Source organism: Phyllobates terribilis, unplaced genomic scaffold, assembly GCF_046119375.1.
Source record: "Phyllobates terribilis strain yellow unplaced genomic scaffold, ASM4611937v1 Scaffold_12__6_contigs__length_324123572, whole genome shotgun sequence".
Classification (NCBI taxonomy): domain Eukaryota; kingdom Metazoa; phylum Chordata; class Amphibia; order Anura; family Dendrobatidae; genus Phyllobates; species Phyllobates terribilis.
In genome coordinates this window covers 162,404,788-162,420,907 of record NW_027362772.1, presented here as the reverse complement: position 1 = coordinate 162,420,907, position 16,120 = coordinate 162,404,788, and the positions used below count along the sequence as shown (strand labels likewise).

Below are 16,120 nucleotides of genomic sequence, written 5' to 3'. Positions count from 1 at the left end.
ACAAAGCTGCAAACCTGGGTGCGGCACTTCGCCGGGGCAATGTCACACACGTGCCTTGTATGGCTCACGTGTTGAACCTGGTTGTCCAGCAATTTTTAGCCCACTATCCCGGACTAGATGGCCTTCTGCAGAGTGCACGGTCGCTGTGTGCTCACTTCCGCCGTTCGCATCCCGCAGTTCAACGACTTACATCTCTACAGAAGTCGTTGGGCCTGCCAGTTCACCGGCTGAAATGCGATGTGCCGACACGGTGGAATTCAACTCTGCACATGTTGCAGCGACTGTGGCAGCACCGACAAGCCCTGGTGCAATACGTTCTGACGTATAGCCTGGGCCAACGAGATCCAGAGGTGGGGCAAATCATGCAGGAGGAGTGGTCTCAGATCAGGGACCTATGCACCCTTCTGCACAGTCTTGAAATGGCGACGAAGATGTTTAGTGCTGACGATGCCATTATCAGCATGACTATTACGGTGATTTACATGCTGGAGCACATGTTAAACAGAATTCGGAGTCAGGTGGTGGGACAAGAGGAGGTGGAGGAAGTAGAGGAGGAGTCGTATGCGGAAGGGATAACATCTCCAAGGTCCAGACGGTTGGCAGCACCAAGGCGGCAGGCATGGGAGGGTGGGGGAGAGGGATTAACCAGGGCGCATGGTAGCAGCCAAACTGTTGAGGAAGGTGCAGGAGCCGAGGAAGAAGTGGAGGACGAACTGGCAATGGGCATGGAAGACTCATCAGATGAGGGAGACCTTGATCACATTTCTGTTGTGCAAGGTTGGAGGGAGAGGGCAGAGGAAGGAAGCATGATTCTTACCTCGCTACCAACACAACAAGGACTTGGTCCTTCTGGATGCGCAAGACACATGAGTGCCTTCTTGCTGCACTACCTGCAACATGACCCCCGGATTGTCAGAATTCGAAGTAATCCCGACTACTGGGTTGCCACACTCTTAGATCCCCGGTACAAAAGTATATTTGCCGAAATAATTCCTGCCATAAAAAGGTATTGACGAATGCAGGAGTATCTGTTGCAGAATCTTACATGTGCTTTTCCACAAAACACCAGTGGTGCACCTAGTGAATCTCACAGTTCTAACTTGCCAACGGTGGGACTGTCGAGTCTTCATCACTCAAACAGTAACAGTAACACAGTATCTGCTGGTAACAGCAATTTTGTGGAATCGTTTCACCACTTTTTTAGACCATCCTTTGCAAGGCCACAGGAGACAAGAAGTCTGACACATAGTCAATGCCTAGAGAGGATGGTACAGGAGAATCTCCAAGTGAACATCGAATCCATGACTGTGTCACTGGACCCTTGCTCATTTTGGTATTCCAATCTTGAAAAATCGCCGGAGCTCGCCACTCACGCCTTGGAGATCTTGTCATGCCATGCAGCCAGCGTTCTCTCTGAACGTGTGTTCAGCGCTGCTGGTGGTGTGCTGACAGATAAGCGCACGCGGCTGTCCACTGAGAATGTAGACAGACTCACGTTCATAAAGATGATCAAATCATGGATTCGCAAGGACATTTCTACCCCTGCGTCATCCTTGGGAGACTAAAAGCTTGGGGATTTGGTAAAATCACCTCACCAACCGTTTTAAGCAACAGTGGGGCAATTGATGCCACTTAACCCTAGAACGCATGACCATAAAAATCTACACTTTCACATACCTGGGGCCCTTTAGGCCCGTGTGCAAATAACATGGAATAACTCAAACTCAAATGACAAACAACTATATACATGAAGAATACCTAGAGTTTCAAAATTCTAACTAAAGCAATCTTGCAGAAAATAGAAAACAATTAACTGGGCGGGCCTGCAAGGCCACAGGTATGCGTTCTAGGGTTAAGTGGTGTCTGTGCCACAATTTTGGGAGTCCCCTTGCTGTGTCTTACGTGACGTTGGCATCGTCAATTCCAGGTGGGTTGGGTCGCACCCCCCCCCCCTTTTAACTGTAAGAAACTACATACACTATGGCTTGGGGTAACACAGATGGTTGAGCCTGAAGAGCTGTTTACTCAGAGGTCTGCTCCAAATCTTCAGTGTCTGCTAGTCAGCGTAGAATTTTTAACTGCATCTAGCCTAGGCAATACTTTGGGCATAGTAGCCCAGCTGCGAAGCAAGCTGCACCGCCTGTGTATCTAATAAGAATTTTTAAATTAATCTAGCCTAGGCAGACTGTGGGGACCCCCAACCAAACCCAGATGCTCAGCCCCCCTACCGCCCCCCTTTCATGGACAACCCAATAATGTAACTCTTACAACTGGATGGGTGAGGATCGGTCACAGCTTTATTAACTCTTTATACTCATTCCATTAGAAAGGCATTTTATTTCTAAAATAATTCAGCTTGTTGCAGCATGCCCTGGGTCCCCACTCCGGCAAGTTGGCCAACAAGTGTAACTCTCCAACATGTCCTTTCTATTTCCAGGCCACGGAGGATTCAGCTTACTCGTATGCAGGACTCTGACCCCCACCCATCACTCTTAACGCTTGTTCCACTCCGTCCTGGAGTCCTGACAGGAATATGTCCAGTCCAATATCTATTAAGTGAACACCGTCGGGCCGTATGAGGCCTGCTTTATCTCCTTCCAGTTGTCGGTGTCGTATCACTACACCGCCTCTGTCTCTTCTAAATTTTGCCATCCGAATATTTATTACCCGCCTTGTCCATTCGATGGCCGTGATGTCTCGCGCACCTTGCCATACCGCTATCGGCACAATCTCTGACCATACTATAGCTAATTTTGTGAAAAATTCTCTGAAGCGCTCAGTGTCTAGTTTCATTATTGCCATTAGTTATGCGCTCTTGTGATGACCTAGGTTGTTTCCCCCGGCCTGTATAACTAAGATGACCGGACCTCTTGCCTCTCTCCCTACCTTGATTACCTCCATTAGTACCTGTGGCCATAGCAGGCCTCTAATACCTCTCCAGTTGAAATATGTGTTATGAAACTCTAATTTCCTCCCGCCTGGGCGGACTTTTGCCCTTTTTTGTGCCCAATATATATACGAGTGGCCTATCACTCACACTGTTGGCTTAGCGTCACCTGTAAAAGAAACAAACCACGTTAGGATAACAAGTCCGGTCTTATGTATCTCGCCAAACACGTGGATCGCCATCTCCCTATCCTCTGAACTTCCGTTTCTGACAGTCCTGCTCTTGCTGCTTCCGTGGCCGCACCTATGCGGAATGAGTGTGTCCCGTAATCTTTGGGGTGGTTCCCTGCCGATGTTATGCATTTATTAAATATAGCTTGGAACAGGTATCTTGATAATGGCGTTCCATCAATGTGTGATACGAAGAAATTACTTTGTGATCTGATGGTTAGATATGTTTTTACTATTGTTACCCGACTCAGTGTACCGTTTGTGGGTTGTAGAAGTACCCAAGTACCCCTGCCCGCTGGAACCGTTTTCGATTGGTGTATGCGTACACGTATTGCATTATTGGCTATGACTACTTCCTGGTGTAATAAGCGTCCACTGGTGGTAATTTTGGATTGAGGGACTAATTCGCTTATACATAGCGCCCCGAAGAAGGCGATCACAAATGCAGTAGACATTAGTGTTGCTTCAAATTGTGAGTGTCATGTTAATGGTGTTAGGGATAAGATGTGAGAAATCAGTTTTAGTGACACGGGACGGGACGTCTACATTCCTGACTTGGCTGACCCCTTTTCCACCCTTTTATGGATTGTCTGATGATGAATCTTTGTCACATCTCCCCAATTCAGTAGTTGGAAGTGAAATGCTACTCCGGTCAGACACCGCTGCGCTGACACCCCTGATATGCCCCTCATCATTAGCTGGTGGAGAAATTCTATGGTGACTTGTGATCTGGCTTGTTCACATTGGTCAACCCGTCTGCCTGCTACTAGTCGTGTCCACTCTTCCCATGCCTTACCGTATGCTTGCCACGTTGACGGGGCAACTGACGCTCTGATTAATGGCATCAACTATTCGCCACTAGATCCCATAGGGAGGGTGGGCAACTGTTGCCCGATGGCTGGGCGTTGTGGAAGAGCTCTGTGAAAATCTGCCAATTGAATTGTTATAAAGCGTTAGCAGCAGCTTTATACCCCTCAGCATAGTGGCTAGCGCGGACCCATACATTGTGTTTTAGGCACAGGAATACTAGCCTGCGTAGTAGGCCTAGCACTGGGAGAGACGATGATGCCATCTTATTAATGCAGTGCGCTAGGCTGGTGTTTTGTGTTATGAAGCGTATATTTTTGTTAGCCAGGCGCGCGCCCCATATTTCTATTGCTACCACTATTGGGAAAAATTATTTTCAGGGCTAGATGCAGCTAAAAATTATTATTAATTTCAAAGCTGGTGGAGCTTGGTATAGATGGCCTAATACAATGAGTCCCACACACTGCTAGAAGCCCAAATATTTTTTCAGAGGTAGATGCAGATAAAAATTATTTTTAATTTGCAACCTGATGGAGGTCAGTATAGATGGACTAATAGAGAAAGTCCCACACACTGCTAGAAGGCCAAATATTTTTTCAGAGCTAGATGCAGATAAAAATTATATTCAATTTGCAACCTGATGGAGGTCAGTATAGATGGACTAATAGAACAAGTCCCACACACAGCTAGAAGCCCAAATATTTTTTCAGAGGTACTTTAGATGCAGATAAAAATTATTTTTAATTTACAACCTGATGGAGGTCAGTATAGATGGACTAATACAACAAGTCCCACACACTGCTAGAAGCCCAATATTTTTTCAGAGGTAGATGCAGAAAAAAATATATTCAGTTTGCAACCTGATGGAGGTCTGTATAGATGGATTAATAGAACAAGTCCCACACACAGCTAGAAGCCCAATATTTTTTCAGAGGTAGATGCCGAAAAAAATATATTCAGTTTGCAACCTGATGGAGGTCAGTATAGATGGACAAGTCCCACACACAGCTAGAAGCCCAATATTTTTTCAGAGCTAGATGCAGAAAAAAATTATATTCAATTTGCAACCTGATGGAGGTCAGTATAGATGGACTAATAGAATGATGCTATGCCCAAAAGATTTTACTTCACTAGGTGCAGTAAAAAAATTGGTATTCTATACACAGGTGGTATATCTTGCAACACAGATAGGCTACTCCACTGACTAACACACTCTGCAATAGGCCAAAAAGGATTAGCTTTGCTAGATTCAGCCAAATGCTGTGAAAAAAACTTGCACAGCACTGGCACAGACCTGCCTGGCAAAAACTGATAGGAACTGATGTAACCTAGTCCTGAAAAGGACTGCAATTACAATTAGTCTTTACTCCCACAATCTATCTATTTAAGAGCACAGACCTGCCTGATAAAAGTCGTAGGAAATGCTGTAACCTAGTCCTTAAAAGGACTGCAATCACAACTATTCCCTGCTCCCAAGCTATCTGTAGATTTGTGCGAAAATTGGCTTGAAATTAACAAGGTATAGCGCACACAGCTGCAGCAGTGAGAAAATGGTGGCGACGGGGAAAATGGCTTGGTCTTATAGGGCAAGGACATGTGACATACACTGCCAATGACACATGCCCTTGCTTGTGTGAAAAAAAGCACTTCGCTCCGTGTGTGCGCTGCTGATAGGCTGACAGATTGCACCTCCCCACTGTAAATGCGGGAAAGAGAAAAAAAAAATGGAGATCTTCATTGTTCCTGCAGAGATCCATCCCCTGCCCCTCCCCCCACCCCGCTGTACACTCAAACTGCATATTAACATTAATTTTCATCATTACTGAGAAAAAATCCAGTTATGATTTTGGTGCACGAACAGTTATCGAACATAACCTCGAACAGCCGAATTTTTCTCAAATTGTTCGTGTTCGCCGAACGACTCGAACACCGCCCAAAACAGCTCGAATTTGAGATTGGCGAACAGTGCGAGTAGAACAACGCTCATCTCTACTTGCGAGGTGCCCAGCCTTTTGACAGCTGCGACAGATGGGTTGTCCATTCTGGTCGTAGCGATCGCTGTTCCTCCCTCTGGTCGATGTAATTCTTCTCAGCCGTCGCCACGGGACGTCATCTGGACTGGAAGCCAGCTGGATCCTTTCCTTTGGAGACACTTGCATGGTCTGCACTTTTGGTCAGCTCCTGGACCTGTAGACGTAGGTCTGCAGACGGGTCATTATCTAGGGTCTGCGCGTCAGCCTCCACAGGTGCTGGGGAAAAGGAAAAGGATCCCAGGTATGTGATAGCTGGGTGCCGGAGGGATGCAGCGCCACCTGGGGTTGGTTCTCGCAGCACCCGGATGGCTCGGTCCTTAAATTGCGCAAACTCCAAATCAGGGTTTTGCAGAGCCATAATGCGCAGCTGTGTCCGGTGAGCGTTAGACAGGAGCCCCTCAATAAACTGCTCAGTTAGCAATCTTTCCTCGTCTCGCACACTGTCGGGGTCTACCTGTTTAATTGCCCGCAGCTCCTCCTGCAGATTTAGAGCATAGTCCCGTACACTGTCCTGCACCCTTTGTTTGCACCCGTAGAACTTCATCTTAATTTCTGCGGCGGTGCGGGTGTCAAAGGTATCCTTTAACCGGGCCAGTATTTCCTCAACAGTGCCTTTGTCCCTGCCCGGCCAGGACTTACCTCTCTCTGGGCTGCACCGATTAGCCGGCCTATGAGGATGCTGACTTTTTGCTCCTCAGACAGGGGGTGCACTTTAAACAAACTGCGCAGTCTCTCCACAAAGTCGGTCAGGGTGTGCGACTCCCCTGAGTACTGGGGCAACCACGCCACCCCTGGTATATACACCATTGATAACTGCATTACAGTGGCGGCGGCCGCGCCCGCGGCTGACTTGTCTCCCAGGTTGGGCATCTTCCTTCCCCCTAGTGAACCTCAGCCAGGTCCTGGCGAGAGGGATCGCTTACCCGGCGGTTCCAGATCGGGGCCTCCTGCTTTCCCTCGGCTGACGGCAAATCACGTGATGATACAGTTCAGCAAAGTCTATGGCACACAGTACCCGGTTAAGCCGGGCTTCGTGAATCCTGTTCGTGACGCCAAGTTGACGCGCTCCCTGGGCCGTGGGGTACTCGGTAGCCGGGCCGGTTGGTGCTGGGGGTGTCACAGTGGTGGTGACCCGGTCCGTGACCCAGGGCGGTCAATAAAAGGGGAATAAAGAAAAGGGAATAAAGTTTTTATATGTAATGTTCGTGACGCCACCTCTGGTATGCGGCTATATGGGGCCTCCCCTGCAGTGCAGATCCTCTGGAGCTGATGATGACGCAGCAGAGTTGGTTCAGCTCTCCACAGGCAGAGCTTGGCTCCAGGGCAGTAAGTGGTGATTTTATAGATATTGCTGGTGTAGTGCAATGCAGGTAATGGCGCAGATAATGACCAGTCCACAACTTAATGGCGGTTTCCTCTTATCTTTACTTGCGGTTATTATGCAGACCGGGGCACGGGTACTAGCTGGTAATGGAGGTCTGAACGGCCTGGAAGCAAGTTGGGGATCCACCTCGCCAGGTGAAGTTGTAGGCCTTCCCTCTGCGCTAATCTCTTTGGCCCTGTTGCTTATAGCTGTGCTGCGGCCCCTCGTCCTTGAGTAAAACGTCTTTGTGCTCATCCGTATGGCAAGCAGCTCGGGCCTTCTTGGAGTATCGCTCCCACATGGCGGTGCTGGGCCCTGTGGTGCTGCTGAGCCTCCGGGCGTTTGATGGGGCCAGGAGACCTGCAGTCTCCTGCCCTCCAGTTTCTGCTGCTGGGCCTTCAGTTCCTCACAACCTCGGACTCCGGTGTCTGGTCCTTCTGCGCTCCTCTCCTCTGGGGTGAGCTGACTCACAGCTCCCCTCCCCCAGGTCCTTCCTCGTCACTGTCCTGTCTTCAACTCCTCTCACTAACTCTTACTAACCCTACCTCCAGATCCCTGTTGTCAAGGGGAGGAGCTGCTGGTCTGGAGCCAGGAAAGTGTTGCATGCTAGTATACCTGATTAGGGGACCCTTCCTTGCTTCCAGGCATGGCATCACCCCTTGTGAGGGAGGCAATGCCACTGTGGCAACCGGACTCCTGGGGTGCCACAGTTGTGCGTACACAACAAGGTCACTGGCTTATTCGGCATTCTGTGTATCGCTCTGGTGCTTGAATTTGGCCAGTCTTCTGACGAAAGTGAGCATTTTCATCTAATAAATAAGGCCTTTCATCTTCTTTAGGCCTCCATGTACATTACAGTCTGCGAAATTGCTTGACCATTTAATGTCCAGACTCTACAGGAAACAAATTATGTTGAAGAGAGAAGAATCAGGCATTTTGAATATGAATGCATAATCCTTTTGTTTTCTCTGAAGATGAGCCGAAGCCAGAGAAGTCTGGTGGGTTCTTACAGTGCTCTTATCACTTTGAACTTATGATCCCTTGAGCATGCATGTGTATGAGGAAGTCCCAAGAGGGAGCTGTCAGCTGGACAAGCTTTTGTCTGTAAGCTATCTGATGTGTATGGCAACCCCAATGGCCCCCAATAAGGTTGTGAGCTATCTGATGTGTATGGCTACCCCTATGGCCCCCCCATACGCTATAATATATCTAATGTGTAACGCTACCCTCATGGCCCCCCATAAGACTGTAAGCAATTTGCTGTGTATGGCTACCCCTATGGCCCCCCTTAAGGCTGTAAGCTATTTGTTGTGTATGGCTACCCCTTTGGGCCCCCATATGCCAATAAGATGTCTGATGTGTATGGCTACCCCCATGGTCCCCCATAAGGCGGTAAGCTAACTGAGGTGTATGGCTACCCCGATGGCCCCCCCATACATAATAAATAGCTGATGGACCAACAATAGTTAGCTTTTGATCATTCGTTTGACAGCTATCTCTTCCGAGTCCCCCAAAAATGGGAACATTCAGCTTAGCTCCTTTGACCTCTATGAAAGAGCCGCTGCCAGACTCCTCTGGCAGTGGCTTACAGTATACAGTATAGCTGTGCCCAAGGTGGTAGCCATAGGTGAGTGTCATGTGTCCGACACCCCGACATGTTACAGAAAAAACGAGACTTTTGGATGTGTGTGTGTATGCTGGCTGTGTACTAATTAGTACCTTCCCCTCCAGGTTGGTCCTGTTCCACTCCTCACCAGGTCCATTAGACTTCAAGACAAGGACACCAGGCACATTCTTAAAAATAAGGCACTCTTTACTTGGCAACATACTTAAGTACACAAAGCAGCAGGCAGTACACTTTGCATCTTCTGTCTCATCCAGAGGTACGTTCTTATCATTTTCAGGTGATGACACTTTACATGTGATGGTAAACAAGAAGAGCAAAACAGCTAAATCTCCATCTTCCCAGTGCAGGGACACAAGGGTCGATATGCTACACTGTGAACCCTGCATCCAAACAATAGTTTGTGCTCCATTAACAAGGGCCTCTCTTAGAGCCGAGTCCCTCTGTCATGTCCTCAGCTGGGCAAGGCCTTTCTCTAGAGGGCCTCCCATGTCTGGCGAACACTGGACTCACTTCTTATTTTAATTCCGCCACAAATAGATTTCACCCACTTGCCTGCTGAACTGGAACTCAGTCATCTCTAAAGTTTTGTAATGGTTCTTGCTGCCTTGTACCTTCCAGCTCCACACTAGTTCTCTTCATATCCAGATCTCTGCACACTCTCCTCTCTTTTGTTACTTCACTATCTTTCTCAATTTCTCACTACCTAGAGATTCCCAATACCCCTCCCCACTATGGGCCAACCTTACGGTTAATCCTGACATAACTGTCTGCCCCTGCCGTCTGGTGCTGGGCAAACTTAACTTGCATTCTATACAAGAGTGAAAAGGAGGACAGAGACATCTTGTGGCCATTGGTTAATACTGCAGCACACCTGGAAATTAACACATTTACATTAAGCTCATTCTAGGGGGAAACATGACAGTTGTTCCACCTCCTCACAAGTATCTGCCGGAGAGCAAAAGGACCGGCCATCGGAAATCTAAAGATCCTTCTCTCCACCGATATCATCAGTCAGGAAGAGTCGAGAGGGCTCCTTGTACAGCAGACTGTCGACCAATGCTGACCATATCAGGGAGTTCGGCAGCTGTTGGTCTAATGTTTATGGGCATCTTTAAAATGTAATCTCCTGCACTCCACTGTTTATATTTGGTTTTGGGCAGGGGTTATCTACAGTGTATGTAATTTGTATTCCCTGATTATAGAGCACTGCAGAATTTCGCAGTGAGAGAATCGCACCACAGGTGTGGAGAAGATGGATAACGTAATTTTTCCATTTTCTCCATCGCCTCGGTGTAATTACATCGGACTGCACTCAGATGACATCAAAACGCAGTCCAATGATTTACACGCACCCAAAGTTTTGTATGGGTGTGCGTGATCCGAATTGGCATGAGAAAAAAAATCGCAGATCTGCAGTGCCCCATAGTATAACAATGGACTGAGTGCTATCCGATAAAACATCAAATACCACTTGGCCGTGTTATACGGCAGTGTGAGCGAATCCTAAGGCCACGTTCATGCGTTCAGTATTTGGTCAGTATTTTACCTCATTATTTGTAAGTCAAAACCAGGAGTGGAACAATCAGAGGGAATGTATAATAGAAACAAGTCACCACTTCTGTACTTATCACCCACTCCTGGTTTTGACTTACAAATACTGATGTAAAATACTGAACATGTAGGTCTCATTCAGATGTCCATCTTTTTGCGTATGAGAAAATCGGCCTGATTATTCTGATCAGAGTGTGGTACGAGTGTCATCCAATTTTCTCATATGTGGAGAAGAGAAATGTAAAAAAAAAACAATTTTTCCACCTTCTCCATTCTCCATGAACATGGGAAAGCACTTGAATGTCATCTGCGTGTGGTTTGATTTATTCACAGACCCATGGACTTGCATTGCCGATTTTGATCCGATCTTCGGACCGAAATTGGACATTTCTCCGATATTTTTAGCTGACCGTTCGGTCCGAGGAAAAAGTTGGACATGTGAATGATCCCACAGAATATCATGGGTACGAGTGCTATCAGTGAAAAACATGAATAGCACTCATACGCAAAAATCAGACATCTGAATGAGGCCTTAGAGATGGTGTTGGGGCTCACTCACATCTGCATATAAAATCGACGAGTGCAATGTGATAAAACGCATTGCACTCACACCAATGTTATTCAATGAGGCAGTGCTCATCTGTGAGTTTTTTCTCAGCTGGAATCGGGCTCAGGAAAAAAATCGTGTATGCAGTCTGATTGTTACACACACATCTCACAGGAACCATGACATTTCATCAGCCAAGTAGAGCAGATTCACAACCAGAACCCTGAGAATAGATAGATATCCTGTAGCCATATAATTTCACAAGCCCCCTACATATAATAAACTAGCACCCTTTAGTGCCTTTCATGTGGCACTAAAGGGTGTTGAGCCTTGTTTAACCTAATGAATAAGTAAATTTAAAAAAAACTACGTGGGGTCCTCCCTATTTTTGATAACCAGCCAAGGTAAAGAAGACAGCTGCAGGCTTATATTATCAGGCTGGGAAGGTCCATGGTTATTGGGCCTTCCCAGCCTAAAAATACAAGCCCAAAGCAGCCCCAGAATTGGCGCATCACATGCGCTTTGACCGGCTCTTCCCAATTGCCCTGGTGCAGTGGTAATTGGGGAAATGGTAGTTGGGGTTGATGATAGCTGTGATTTGTCAACAATCACAGCTGGCATCAAGTCCTGGGGTTAGTAATGGAGAGGTGTCTATCAGTCACCCCATTACTAACCCAGTAATCGAAAATAAAAACACACACAAACAAAAATACTTTATCTGAAAAAACACTACCCAACACTTTCGCTGGTTCCATATATATACAACCCCTGGCAAAAATTATGGAATCAACGGGCTCGGAAGATGTTCATTCAGTTGTTTAATGTTGTTGAAAAAAAGCAGATCACAGACATGGCGCAAAACTAAAGTCATTTCAAATAGCAACTTTAGGGCTTTAAGAAACACTAAAAGAAATCAAGATAAAAAATGTGGTACTCAGTAAGGGTAATTTTTTTCAGACCACGCAGAGGGAAAAAATTATGGAATCACTCAATTCTGAGGAAAAAATTATGGAATCATGAAAAACAAACATACAAAAGAACACTCCAATACATCACTAGTATTTTGTTGCACCACCTCTGGCTTTAATAACAGCTTGCAGTCTCTGAGGCATGGACTTAATGAGTGACAAACAGTACTCTTCATCAATCTGGCTCCAACTTTCTCTGATTGCTGTTGCCAGATCAGCTTTGCAGGTTGGAGCCTTGTCCTGGACCATTTTCTTCAACTTCCACCAAAGGGTTTCAATTGAATTGAGATACGGACTATTTGCAGGCCATGGCATTGACCTTATGTGTCTTCTTTCAAGGAATGTTTTCACAGTTTTTGCTCTATGGCAGGATGCATTATCATCTTGAAAAATGATGTCATCATCCCCAAACATCCTTTCAATTGATGGGATAAGAAAACTGTCCAAAATATCAATCTAAACTTGGGCATTTATTGAAGATGTAATGACAGCCATCTCCCTAGTGCCTTTAGCTGACATGCAGCCCCATATCATCAATGACTGTGGAAATTTGCATGTTCTCTTCATGCAGTCATCTTTATAAATCTCATTGGAACGGCACCAAACAAAAGTTCCAGCATCATCACCTTGCCCAATGCAGATTCGCGATTCATCACTGAATATGACTTTCATCCAATCATCCACAGTCCACGATTGCTTTTCCTTAGCCCATTGTAACCTTTTTTTTTCTGTTTAGGTGTTAATGATGGCTTATGTTTAGCTTTTCTGTATGTAAATCCCATTTCCTGTAGGCGGTTTCTTACAGTTTGGTCACAGACATTGACTCCAGTTTCCTCCCATTCGTTCCTCATTTGCTTTGTTGTGCATTTCCTGTTTTGGAGACATATTGCTTTAAGTTTCCGGTCTTGATGCTTTGATGTTTTCCTTGGTCTACCAGTATGTTTGTCTTTAACAACCTTCCCATGTTGTTTGTATTTGGTCCAGATTTTAGACACAGCTGACTGTGAACAACCAACATCTTTTGCAACATTGCGTGATGATTTACCTTCTTTTAAGAGTTTGATAATCCTCTCCTTTATTTCAATTGACATCTCTTGTGTTGGAGCCATGATTCATGTCAGTCCACTTGGTGCAACAGCTCTCCAAGGTGTGATCACTCCTTTATAGATGCAGACTAACGAGCAGATCTAATTTGATGCAGGTGTTAGTTTTGGAAATGAAAATTTGCAGGGTGATTCCATAATTATTTCCTCAGAATTGAGTGATTCCATAATTTTTTCCCTCTGCTTGGTCTGAAAAAAATTACCCTTACTGAGTACCACATTTTTAATCTTGATTTCTTTTAGTGTTTCTTAAAGCCCTAAAGTTGCCATTTGAAATTACTTTAGTTTTGTGCCATGTCTGTGATCTGCTTTTTTTCAACAATATTAAACAACTGAATGAACATCCTCCGAGCCCGATGATTCCATAATTTTTGCCAGGGGTTGTATATAATCTCCAAATTGAACACATTATATATACATATTAAGTAGGGTTGTCCAGAATGGGGTTTTGCATACGGGAATATGCACACAGCATCTTATAAATGCCAGCGTACCCACATCGTTTTTGCTTCATGAAAACGCCAACCTTTTTATTTGGCTTCTTTTTAGACATTTTTTTCCAACTTTTTTTATAACTTATTTTTAACTAATGCTGTATTCAAGGTAGTGGCGGCTTTTAAAAGCTTAAAGAATGGTTAGGTCAGTTCTTGTAGCCACTTCACAATTTTCAAAGACTGAAGGGGTTAAAAGAAGTTACAAAAGACCGCAGTGCATAAGTTCATTATTTTTCATTTTTATTGAGCGCTTTTTAGCTGGATTCCAGGCAGAATCTGTCTGAAAAAGATGCCATATGCACATACCCTTAGGCTATGTTCACACGTTGAGTTTTTACAGCATTTTTTTTTTTTGCATGCAAAACCTTTTCTCTTGACAGTAAAGAAGCTGCTTACAAAAAGCATATTTTGCTGCATTTTTGCTGCGGAATAAATGTGTCAATTGCCTACGGCAAATATTTTATAAAGTTAGTTGTAGGCTACATTGCCACAATAAGTTTTTGGTGAGTTTTTTCACTCTGCGTATTTAAAAAAGATGCAAGTAACCTATTTTATTTAATGGATGCAGAAATGGTGCAGAAAATCTGCAACATCAAAAACTCACTAAAAAGCTCATCGTGGTAATGTTGCCTTATTGACCAAAAATGCATGGTTGTGTTTTTTGGACTTTCTCATTTCTTTCTATGGGTGAAAAAAAACAGCAAGAACTGACATGCTACAGATTTAAAAAACGCTGAAGTTTTCTATTTCAGTCAGAAAAATATAAAATAAGCATGTGCATGAGATTTCTGAATTTATTTATTTTTTTGCTGGGTCTTTAAAGAGCAGCTTTTAATTTGCATAAAAAACACTGCAAAAATGCAACATGTGAACATAGCCTTAAAGTGAATGTCAACGTTTCAACTCTTTCATGTGTAAGTCTAAACTTCTGTTCTGATTAATTTCAGAATATATTTTAATAGTCAGAAATCCATTTTTTTTATTATACAGAGCTCCAAATCCTAAGTACAGATATAAAATAACACAGTTCTTACCGCTAGATGGAGGAAATGGTGCTGTAATATGATAGTCTATAAAAAGTTTAGTCTTTCTTTAAAGAAACACTCTTGTAATCAAAATTTTTATCCTCTTAATATATTGCAATCTTCATGTTATGTAGCACTGTGTACTTACAATTGCTAATTTTGCCTTTCTACCCAGCTAATTCTTCTCTTTTCCATTAGGTCTATGATATCACATGATTAAAAACTGACTAGGTGAATCCTTCTAAGCTCTATGTAAAAACAAGAGGTCAATTTTCCCTGCATGAGTCATATGTCACTGCAAAAGTCAATGGCAAGGGGAGGAAGGAGCAGCTGGGTCAGGAGGGGAATAGGGGAATGATTTCTGCAGGGAAACGAGACTTCCTGTTTCTACATAGCGCAGAGAAGAGAGAAGAATTACTGGGTAGAAAGACAAAATGAGCAATTGTAAGTATACAGTGCTGTATAATATGAAGACTGCAAGATGTTAACAGGATAAAAAAATTGATGGGAAGAGGAGGAGGAGTACTTCTTTAAATTTTATTTTTAGTCATACTGAACTATAATATTGCTATTATCATCATCAGAACAATTTTCATGCTGCTGATTTTATTCCTATCATGTTTTGCGCCATGTCACATCGGTGTTCCTCATGTTTCCGTTTCTAGAAACCCAATATCATCTTGCGAGAAGCCAGATGAAATTATAGACTTCACAAACTACAGAGAAGACTCTTTATTTCAACCAATGGTCCGAAGAGATGAGGAGTTGAACTACTATGATGCAGATCTTGTCCCTTGGACCTCCCAAGATGACCAGTTAGCTTTTGCAGACTTTCCAAAGACAGGTGAAGTGAACGAGAGGGATGTAAGAAATAACTTTCAAATATTCAATACTGATTCGGGAGACGAGTTGAAGGAAGAAAATCTGAATTTCGATGATCATGTAGGTGAACCAGGCGATCCAAGTGAAGCAGATTTCCAAGAGCTCAAACAACTTGCTAGTGAAATGGGGCAATTTTTCGGTCCTGGTTTCTATTAGTTATTTTTTTTTTAGTTTATGGTGTTATTATGCTGCTATGTTCTTACAATTTTGTTTTAATTTTATAAAACTGATACATTTGCAATACTTTGTTGTATGTCAATGTGGGCAGAATAAAATGATTCCATCACATGGAAAGAATTGAGTAATGTATCAATGTAATTTTTTTTAACCAGAATGTTACTGGAGAGCTCTATGTTTCTACAGGCTCATTGGCTGGGAAAAAAAAGAATTATGACATTGGATTTTGAAGATTATTTTTCTAAAGTGTTTACCAAGCAGTATAAATATATGCACACATATTACTAACTTTATTCTACGGGTCATTGCGATTATAAGTAATATCAAATCTATATATATACTGTATATAGATTTTTTTTACTGCTATTGCATATTTAAAACTTTTTTTTTTTTAAACGGTTTGTTCGACAGAAAAATATTTTTTTT

At 44.0% G+C, this 16,120-nt stretch overlaps 1 protein-coding gene across 1 annotated transcript in view; it reads left to right on the top strand.

The window, feature by feature from the left end:
- The window catches only part of LOC141173167 (dickkopf-related protein 3-like), a 60,617-nt gene extending 44,816 nt beyond the window's left edge, over positions 1-15,801 (top strand). The window contains exon 6 of the mRNA XM_073657800.1: positions 15,301-15,801. Within this exon, the coding sequence (XP_073513901.1) occupies positions 15,301-15,673 (373 nt within the window). The 3' untranslated portion in view covers positions 15,674-15,801. The remainder of the gene's footprint in view (positions 1-15,300) is intronic.
- Positions 15,802-16,120: the final 319 nt, after the last annotated feature.